Source organism: Rutilus rutilus, assembly GCF_951802725.1.
Source record: "Rutilus rutilus genome assembly, chromosome: 8".
NCBI classification, from domain to species: Eukaryota; Metazoa; Chordata; class Actinopteri; order Cypriniformes; family Leuciscidae; genus Rutilus; species Rutilus rutilus.
This window is the reverse complement of record NC_140222.1, coordinates 35,443,756-35,454,272: the sequence shown is the minus strand read 5'-3', so window position 1 is coordinate 35,454,272 and position 10,517 is coordinate 35,443,756. Positions and strand designations below refer to the sequence as shown.

General features: G+C 41.7%; 1 protein-coding gene across 3 annotated transcripts in view; it reads right to left on the bottom strand.

Annotated features, from left to right (window-relative positions):
* Nucleotides 1–1,815: 1,815 nt before the first annotated feature.
* The window catches only part of tp53bp2b (tumor protein p53 binding protein, 2b), a 43,533-nt gene continuing 34,831 nt past the window's right edge, over nucleotides 1,816–10,517 (bottom strand). For 2 of the 3 annotated variants that reach the window (XM_084415997.1, XM_084415999.1), the window contains exons 9-18: nucleotides 10,246–10,423; nucleotides 10,028–10,156; nucleotides 9,654–9,733; nucleotides 9,156–9,549; nucleotides 6,594–7,354; nucleotides 4,095–4,232; nucleotides 3,867–4,000; nucleotides 3,617–3,783; nucleotides 3,308–3,507; nucleotides 1,816–2,423 (exon numbers count right to left, since the gene is read on the bottom strand). In XM_084415997.1, the coding sequence (XP_084272123.1) occupies nucleotides 2,382–2,423; nucleotides 3,308–3,507; nucleotides 3,617–3,783; nucleotides 3,867–4,000; nucleotides 4,095–4,232; nucleotides 6,594–7,354; nucleotides 9,156–9,549; nucleotides 9,654–9,733; nucleotides 10,028–10,156; nucleotides 10,246–10,423 (2,223 nt within the window). In that variant the 3' untranslated portion in view covers nucleotides 1,816–2,381. The remainder of the gene's footprint in view (nucleotides 2,424–3,307; nucleotides 3,508–3,616; nucleotides 3,784–3,866; nucleotides 4,001–4,094; nucleotides 4,233–6,593; nucleotides 7,355–9,155; nucleotides 9,550–9,653; nucleotides 9,734–10,027; nucleotides 10,157–10,245; nucleotides 10,424–10,517) is intronic. The other variant, XM_084415998.1, reaches the window with a different exon arrangement.

The window sequence follows — 10,517 nt, the reverse complement described above, 5'->3', positions numbered from 1 at the left end:
AATGTGGCTCAAGCATATTTGGATCTGGTGACTACAGGCCATGGGAGTTCAACTTCACTTTCATGTTCATCAAACCATTCCGTCACAAGTCTTGCTGTGTGTATTATCATGCTGATACACGTTCAATGTTTGAATCATTAGGAGCACATGGTCCTCCAGAAGGGTTCAGTAGTCTTTGGCAGTGTCACGCGTCCATCAAGCAGTCGGGAATGCCATGATATTGCAGGCCAAACCGCCACTGATCCGTGCTTTTCCAAAAAATCAAAATCATGTAAATTTCGTAATTAGCAAAGTAAAAACCAAGTATACTTTGGGCTTTAATCTGAGCTCTCACTGTATGATTTGTATGGTCCTTTATGGTTGTTGCTTGTCAGACTGTACAATATTGTAGCAAGGATGTCCTGTTTCCTGCTTGTAGGAGCAGTTGTGATGATGTGCCTGAACTTTATCGGAGGCTAAGATTTGTCAGGAAGGCAACTAGTAATGATTCCCAAAAATGGTCTTGAATGGAAGAATTGTGGCCCTTATTTTACAGTGCGACGCTTGCCGTAGTCGCAATGAAAACAAGGTTGTAACGGACAAAAGTACAGTCCATTTGATATGTTCTAACAAACTTAATGTGATAACGAAACAAAATGACAATTTATTGAATCGAACAATTCACAAATGGTTTCATGAACGATTTTGTTTGCGTTTCATGAACAAATGACCACAGCCTTGTTGTTGTTCACGTAATTTAGTTTCTTTTCAGTGCGTTTGTCGGTGTGATGGGATTTCGCCCTCATCTTCAGGACAGAAGAGTTAACTGAAAGGGAATTTTTGGAGCTCTGGTGTTGTAAGACCAGTGAGGCATGACTGGGATTTTATAATCCTGATGACATTGTGCCTAATTATACATTAATCTTCACTGATATGACTCCAAAAACAAATTTGTGCATATTGCACGGTTGTTTGTAAGCAAATATAAGCGAGGTTTAGAGTCATTTCAGATGGCTTATAGGCAGGGCCATCCTTAGGGCGGAGCAAATGCTTGGGACGGCCCTGCGTAGAGGGTTGACTGAAATCTTAAAGCAGATTTGTGTGATCGCATTCGTCGTGAGCATGTACAGGAACCCAGATAACGATTGTGTTTTGCGTCTCGTTCACCTGTGCAGTCCTATTTGATATACAGTGCAATTATTAAAACATTGAATGTATTGATCATAGATTTGAGTGACCATTTAAAGTTACTAAACTAAAAATGTGAACGCTAATGCTCATTTCATTCAACAATATTGAATATTGGGCATCATTCATGATACTTAAGCAGAATGCAAGTGTAATTTACCCGTAAAAAACATTCTTGCATAGATTTTCACACGAACGACGTCAAGAATGGTTTTACGAACATTTTACAAAGAAATTTGTTTCGTAAATGAGGCCCAATTTCTTTCACAAATTCAGCTATTGGTCAACAGTGCATGCTGTGCTTACACAAATAATAATTAATATTGTCTGATGTGCAGCTGGTTGGCTTTATTATGTTTGGGATGTATCTTCATTTCATGTACTTCTGAAAAAAGGCTTCAAAAGCCTTCAAACCCGATATCCAATGCTATGCTATTAGTTCCTATGTAATAAAGAATTAATGTTTTATTGTGGAAACCCTTTGTTGTATGTAATTATTCAATTTGATTAAATACATGGAATACAATCATTTCTAAACTAGTAAAGCTGTTATCAGCACACCACTATAGATGATTATAAATCAATTGTGAATAAAACATTCCTATAGAAACCAAGTGGGGAAAAAGACCAAATAAAAACAGCAAGTCAAAAGTTTTGACAAGTTTTATTATGATAAATGAAAGCTGTCTTTGCGCAATAAATTGTTAATTGTTCACAGAACACACTGTTGTAGCGTAGCAGCAAGCACCATAAGAGGTTTACGCAACATGGCGTTATGAATAAAATAAAAAAGAAAAAAAAATATTATATAAAATCTTTTTGTTACCTTCGAAAGATGAATGCTTTTTGTTTTGCACTTTGTGAAACAAATCAGCATTTGTGAATACAGAAAATTTCAGATGGAAAATTACCACTAAATCTGACATCCTTCATATGTGATATAATACTCAGATGACTATTAATGCATCTGTACCATTCATACATTCTTCCTTCACTTAACTATACATGCTTGAAATGTGCATCTAAGTCTACCTGTTCTACCAAAGCTTTTAACCTTACAAACATGTATAACATACCAACATGACACTATTCATATCTTTTCACAATGTAAATGTGATGCGTTCATCTTCGAAACTTGCTCTGCAGAACTAAGCGACTGTTGAAATGATGCCTCTCTGGAAACGTCAGGCACATCAGTGCTGATTTGGACATTTTTATGCAAGGCTCCTCTGTCTGGGCTTGATTCTGGGGTACAGCTACAGAAGAAAAACAAATATCAACAATGTATCAATCATTAAAAAAAAAAAAAAAGTCTTAGATAAGGATAAAGCTTTAAAAAAAAAAATCTAGTTCAGAATGTGTCAAGTTCGTAGAAATGTACTCTTTGTATTTGAATGGGTATTTATACATTTTTGAAAGACATAACATTTAATGATCCTTAAAAGTGTCAAGTAGTGTAACTATCAAGTAAAAAAAAGTGCTGAAATATTCCTTATACAATCATAATTTACACAAAATTACATGTTTGGAACACCCTACTAACTGTGGTTTGAAGATTTGGCAGACAAGTTTTTCAAATGAGCATCATATCATTGACCCAGATGTATGCAAATGCAAGAAATAAAGGCATTTCAGTAGCACTTTAGTTTATAGTCCTGCTCCACATGTACATACTATGTACTTCTTATAGTAATTACAATAACTGGGTAATAACTAGGTTCTAAACCTGAACCTGCCCTTAAAGTCCCCCAGTTGTCAATCATTTATGAATATGCAAATTAGCCCCACCTCCACTCACTCACACCAGCTCAGAGAGACGATCAGACATTAACTTGATTAACTAGAAAAACGAGCGATTTTAAACCCGGTTTTTTTGAGACTGTCTTTGGTTCACTGCAGTTTTAAGGAGAAAATACTCAGCAATGGTGTTTACTTATGAATTTGTACATGGTCTGTCTTAAAGCATATTAAAAACACCACATAGTTATACGAACAACATTAAAAGCTTGATTGTCATCACAGGGGGACTTTAAACCTAACCATAACCCATGGAGTTACCTTATATTACCCAGTACTTTCTTAGGTAAGTACACACTAGTGCACCTACTGCAAAAATAAAGTGCAACCAGCATTTCCTTACCCCGAGAAGATTGCGAGGTATGTAGCCCTCATTGTCGGCACATCTTGCCCACCACCACTCTGTTTCTTCACTGTCCTCTCTTCGTAGGACGGTCAGGCAATCTCCTTCATTAAAGGACAACTCATCTGGGCCCTCAGCATCATAGTCCCACAGGGCATAAACTACACCCCTGTTCATGATGCCCATCTTCTCCTGCACACCTGTGGAAAAACACCTCAGTGCTACAGATTTATTGCGATACTCCACCAGTTAAGCTACAAAAAGTCCTATTTTTCATTCTGTTTCATAATGGGAGGACTGGTTTCTCACCATAGAGAAACTGAGAGCATTGGGCGTATCCTTCTTCCATCTCCTCGCACTTGTCTGCCGCCGTCTGCATGTCGCTGTAGGTCGTGGCGTATACGGCAGCTCCCGATTCCACCAGGAACTTACACACTTGCACGTTATTACAAGAAGCAGCGCAGTGCAGCGGAGTCCTAACAGAAAGAAAGATGTTTCGATTAGATGCATTAAAACTCTGGGCAGAATTATCCTGTGCTTATAAATGTTTTCCACTCACCATCCATCGCTGTCCGCGGCATTCGCGTTCACTCCAAACTGCACCAGGAACTTTACGATTTCTGTGTGTCCAGCGCACACGGAATTGTGCAGAGCAGTGATGCCCTCGTCATTGGGCAAACTAGGGTCGTCCACCTGGATATGACATACAGACATAAGCTTGAAATTCTAACCTGCAAGACACTTACTAGTGGACCAAGTATGCAATTGATCATGACCTATTCCTCACCTCGTATATGATCCTCTGGACGAGGTCGTACTCGCCCTCTAAAGAGGAGTCCAGCAGGAGGGCCAGGGGGTTAAAGCGCACACGCATCCCGTGGTTGATGCGCTCCGAGCCGGTCTTACGCAGATTTGTTCTTTTGCCCTGAGAAACACAAGAGGGGATGGATGGATAGATATTTGGTTATATAGACCTTCTGTAGCCCAGCCCCTTCAGAGCTGCGCTTGTTATATTGTCTTCCAGTTTGTAATTTCACAGCATGAAGGTAAGATCTTACAGATTTAAGAATGAACCGCTCGTTCCAGTCTTTTGGCATTGTTCCGCTTCAAACATCACATTGTAGAGTTAACCAAAGTTATCAAGAGCATTAAGTAAATCCACTTTACCACCAGCTAATTACTTTTCGACAGTGATGCCATAGAAAAATACTGAGCTACCGCTATAACGAAGTTCAAAGATAATATTCTAAAGATGGCTACGCACTTGTTTCTCTGACGCATAAGGTCTATATTAGAAGGAAATTCTGTATATATTGTATAATTTATGCATTTCTACATAAATTAAATGGTAAAGTTCATGGACATGAAGTAATAATACTAGGTGTTACCCAGACATGAACCACTCTTTCATCCCGCATATTAAAAGCCAATTGAGGGTCACTGGTTGCCACTTCTGCTCCATTTAAATGTTTAATGAGATCTGCGGCGGAGTGCTCGGAATCTTAGTGTGGCTAGTTGCTAAGCAACAGCGCAGAATTGATGGTTTGAATGGAATCTACTGACCGGACTTGTCTTCACCCTCTCTCTGTCTCTCCCTCTTTTTCTATCTGTGGCCATACTCAAATCTGTAGGCTAAACAGCTAGAGAGTTTTCTATAGATACGAGGAACCTATCCCAAATATCGTCCTCGTCAAGTTTTTTTTTTTTACAGAGTCTACATTATGAAGACGTAACAGCTTATTGATTCATAAAATGACAAATTGGACACCCTATGGTCTTGTGCACTTCATGGACACATACAAATAAAGGCCAAGAGACCATAGGGTGTCCTGATTGTAATTTTATGAATTAGCAGGCGTCCCATTTTGTGGCCATGATACACCTTCTGTGGACCCATTTGTCGCCTAAGACTACCTACACACTCCGGGCTCTTTTGTGCAGAGCATTCGACTGTAATGGGCTGCTCAGTGTTGAGTCAGTACCTGACTACGCTGAAATGCTTTCACACCTTAGCACAGCAAAAAAGATATTCAATTTTGAGCCATCCATCAAGACCAACCCAACAGTACACATTTTGGATGTCTACCTTATCTGACACACCCATTTGAGGTCTTGGGAGTCTTTACTATCGAAATGATGAGTTGAATTAAGTGCGTTTGATTAGAAAGACATACAAAATGTGCAGCGTTGGGCAAACTCCAGGATCAGAGCTGGGAAACACTGATCAAGACATAGATGTTTTAGTTTTATAGCTGTATGTTCATAGATCATAACCAAAGACTATAGAATAACACAAGACGTATTGTCACTCGTATTGTTTCGAATGGGGAAAAGTGCATTGCTCTATATGGCGGGGTAAGTCCTGCCTTCTAAATAAGAGCCAATCACCGATTGGTAAAGTCATCGCGTCACTGCAGCTGCCATTAGAAGCTCCGGTTCCTATAGAAACAGTTAGACACGCGCTTCCACTGCGCATGAGCATGATCCAGCCTGAAAAATGTCGCTTTCTGTTATGATTTGAGCGTTTAAAAACAACATTTATGAGACAGTTATTGTCAGACTTCATTGGTGATTTCAAATATGAAATTTAATCAAAAGCTTGGCAAACAGTTTTGGAGAATTTGATGTTTTCCCATTCAAAGAGATAGGAGCTGCACTTGCATGCCCGAGAGGCGTTTCAAAGATGGCCGCCGAGTGAAATGACTTGTCTTAAGGGGACTTTGTCATAACGCCTAAATCAATTAAAGTTTCCTGATTGGTAAAAACATGCCTGTTAAGGTTCACACTGACAGCAAAAAAACAGTGATTTTAGTTTATAAAGTTTTAAATATGGATTGTTTTCTTACAAAAACCAATCACTTCACTTCAGAAGTCATTTATTAACCCACTGGAGTCGTATGGATTACTTTTATGATGGATGAATGCTCTTTTTGCAGCTTCAAAAACTCAACCGCTATTCAATGCCAATATAAAGCTTGGAAGAGCCAGGATTTTTTTTTTTATATATAACTGATTGTGTTCAGCTGAAAGAAGAATCCATATACACCTAGGATGGCTTGAGGGTGAGTAATTTATGGGATAATTATTGGGTGAACTATTCCTTTAACTGAAAAAAATGTACAGCTTAACTGTCACATCAGTCACTCATGTCGCCTTAAATCGACAACTCTTGCTGAAATTGAATGACTTTGGGCCACTTGGGTCGCTGCAATTCGCTGTCAGTGTGAACATCCCTTCAGTCCTCTAAAGACATGGTTGTGCCTTTAGGGAATATAGTAGTACCTACCGGTGGTAGCGTGACCTGTCCGGTGACCTCTGGAGCCTTCATATTAACACTGTCCTCCCCCGGCCCCTCCTGCTCTGTCATGCTGGGATATGGAGGTGGAGGGTAAGGTGGATACTCCTCAACATAAGGCTCTGGAGCAGCTGGGCCATAGACTTCCTGTTCTTCCTTAAGCTGGGGTTCCTTCGGTCCAGTGCTAGAAATGGTGCTGTCATCCAGGATAGGCGATCGAGATGGAAGCGGTGGAGGCGTGAGTTCCTCCTCCTCTCTTTCACACTCAGGTATCGTATTATCATGGTGTCCCTCCTGGGGTCTAGTGCCCTCGTCAGCTACCGACCTGCATCCATCCTCGCCTTCGGCCTGAAAGAAGCCAGCTGGGGTGATCGCGGTCTCCATGGCTGCCAACGTGGTCTTCTGGTAGAGGAGCTTCTGGATGTTGGGTCCGCCGGGCCCCTCGGATTCTGTTATAGAGCCACGCTTTTTAAGAGGCCTGGGCGCATGGTGCAGTCTCTTCCTTAGGGCCTCCAAGTCAACGTCGCTCTGGAGACGATGGGAATTTGAGAGGAACGGGAGAAGTTTGGTTGGGCTGAGGGGCCGGGGAGCACGTTCTACCTCCTGGCCCTCCACAGAGGAGGATACAGGGGCCATGTTGTTGCCCTGGTCCACTTGGTCACCATCTAGACCTACAGTTTTCTCAAGATGACTGCTGTCCTGAATAAGGGACTGCTGTCCCCCACTGGATGGGATGACTGGTTTACCGTATACTGTGAGAGGAAAGAAGTGAAGATCAGGTACTAATTGCTATTTATATTCCTGAGTGACCACTAAAATAAGAACATGAGGTACATTACTTAGCTTGAATCTAACCGGTACTGAGTATATTTAGTATATATACAAATGATAATGCATTATATTTTATGACTATATCCTTATTTAACATTTGTTTCCGTGCCTGAGCCACAAAGTGTACCTTTGCAGATAGAGCAATTTGCCTACATGCTCCTAGTTTTTAAAGATATGCAAACCAAAGCTGGAACCAAATGACTACAAAGTTATGTAACAAAATGAATGAGTACTTTCCCTCTCTTTGTGAAAAGTGAGCATCACAATGAGCCCTACTCACTCTGGATAAAGCTTTACTTACATTCTCATATGTACAATTTTGGTACACCCTTAAAGCACACATCACAATGTACACACATAACCTTGCTAATGTGTAAGCAGAATAAATATGTACAGCTGTTAAGATTGTTGTTGCAAATGACACTTTTGTGCCAAATACTGTCTCCTTGTGTCTTTAATTCAAATTTATACCAACTTGCGTACTGTCTCTCAATCTGATGTCTACCAACTGATTATGTGTTTTATCTTTTGGTAAATTGCTGTTGTGTTTTTGAGTTTTGATGTGTATTTGTATGTCTATTGGCGCTTTTCCACTGCATGGTACGGTACGGCTCGGTTCGGTACGGCACGCTTTGGCGCTTTTCCACTGCATGGTACGGTACGGTACGGTACGGTACGGTACGGTACGGTACGGTACGGTACGGCTCGCTTTAAATGGTACCACCTCTGTTGAGGTTCCAAGCGTACCGTACCGATACTAAAATGTGACGTGAAAACACTGCAGATCACTAATTGGTCAGACAGAATCATCACTACCAGCGTCATTGTATTTACGACACGAGATACTAAACCCGCTAGATTTAAATAGCCAGTAGAGTCGACAACAGCCAACGCTGTAGCACCTGTTTTAAAAGTATTTGCTTCAAAAAAAAGAGTATAAACTTCAAATGGCTGAATCGTGGTCAGTGGACGAGGTGCAGACGTTCCTCTCGTTGGTTGCCGAGGAGCGGATGGGGCAACACGGAATGAAAAATTCGAATTTGATATGATGATGTCATGGCAGTAGAGACGACAACTATAACGATCAGTCCCACCCACTTTGAAGCGGTACTAACTGCAGTGGAAAAGCAACCGAGCCGAGTCGAGTCGTACCACGCAGTGGAAAAGCGAAGCGAGCCGAACCGTTCCGCGCCGAGTCGAACCGTACCGAGCCGTACCATGCAGTGGAAAAGCGCCATAAGTTATTGTAGCTGCTATCTTGGCCAGGTCACTCTTGTAATGGGTTTTTAACCTGGTAAAATAAAGAATGAATGAATGAAGACCAAAATGCTCAGACGCAATGTTTGGATCACGACTAAGAAATATGTTTATTTTAAGCTAAAAAATCCTGTTCTTAGACTTTCTATGAAATACCTAAGCATTTCCAAACAAACTGTGTTTTCCTCTCCTGTGCTGCAACAGCTCTCAAATCTCAGACAACAGTTTGACAACTAAACGAGTGTTTATGATGATGAGTAAATTATGGCAGAATTGTTGGTTTTGGGTGAATCATTCCTTTAATACTAGATTAAGTTACTCAATGTCTACTTCAAAGTTAATTCTGTGAGCTTTTGTTGATTTGGCAGCAAGTCCAGTGTAACATTACATCTTCTGAAATAGATACTTATCAAATTCAATCATAAGATACCTCTAAATTAGCTTGGATGTGGTGACGGTACTCACATCGAGGCTGTGAACGGGTCAGTGTACTTTGCCCTTGGTAACCCTTCCCAAGAGTGTTCTGCTGGGTGTACATGGAGTAGATGGAGCTTGCTGCCACCGTCTGGGGCTTGTGGAGTGTGGTGGGGGTGGACGTCTCTTTCCCAGCGGAAGTATCTGTTGTGAAAGGACGTACTGTGGCAGCAGGTAAGGTGTCCGGTTTAGGGGGCAGGGGTAGGGGTAAGGTGGTGTTGTGGGATGGAAGGGGCATCGGGGGTTTCTGATTGGCTGATCTGGCTTTGCCAGGGAAGGTGCCCGTGCTGTAAGGAGGTTTACTGAAGGTGGACTGGCCTGGTAGAGCAGGTTTGGGCTTGCTGGGAACAGGAGGTGGAACCTTCCCAAACATTCTACCTGCAGACTAGGATTGAAGAGGCATTAGTGTTTATTTACTACATAATAGCTATACATACATTGGCATTCATTTATTGGAAATCTCTGAAAACTGTTAAATTCATGCAATACCTGGGCATCCCTCAAGAGGTCCTCACTACTCTGGTTCTTGCGTAAGGGCAATGGCGGCGGTCTCAAATCTGCCTCAGGATCTACAAACAGACATTTAGGAAAACAGCTTAATCATCTCTTGAAATTTAAACATTAGGATTTCTCACTGGAGTAACACATTGTCTTTGGGTTTGTACTATATAAAGTGTGTAGTGGATGTTTAATACTTTTGCTTATCCCAGTTTAACGGAGAGACCATTAGTGGTTGACTTCCTGAAGAGTGTAAACACTGTGGCGCTATCCAAACATTGGTCTGACAAGTCAACTTCTGGCTCAACCAATGGCTTGAGTCTGAATGCAAGTTTTGAAAGGTTGGAGAGAGAGGTCTACTGCACCTTTTTCCTGGGATCCGTGGCTGGTCATACGGGGAAGGGTGGAGGAATGGCCATGGGTGCTGCTGTTGGTTTCTGTGTTGGAAAACAAATCTGACACCTTGGAGATCTTACTTGTCAAGAAGCCAATACCTGGAAATAAAATTAGGAAAAGATGAATCAGGGGTTATTAGTCCAATAGGGAGAGGTATGATGGTATATATACAGATATATACACGTACCTGTGGTCGGTTTGGGGAGGGGTTTGGGAAGAGTGGCTGTGCCGTCGGGATAAGCAGGCTTCACCAGAATCTCCTGCCTGGGAGGAACTGGAGGAGCCGGAGAGGTCTGGATGTACGGCCCAACAGCAGCGACCCTGGCCGGGCCGATGGGCTGAGAGCTCTGCCCTTCAGGTGGCTGCTGGAAGAGGAAGAGACAGAGGATGAGGGGAAGTATTAGGAACTAAATTTGTGTCCAAAAAGAAGAAGAGATGTGAAAGATATAGAGGTGCTCA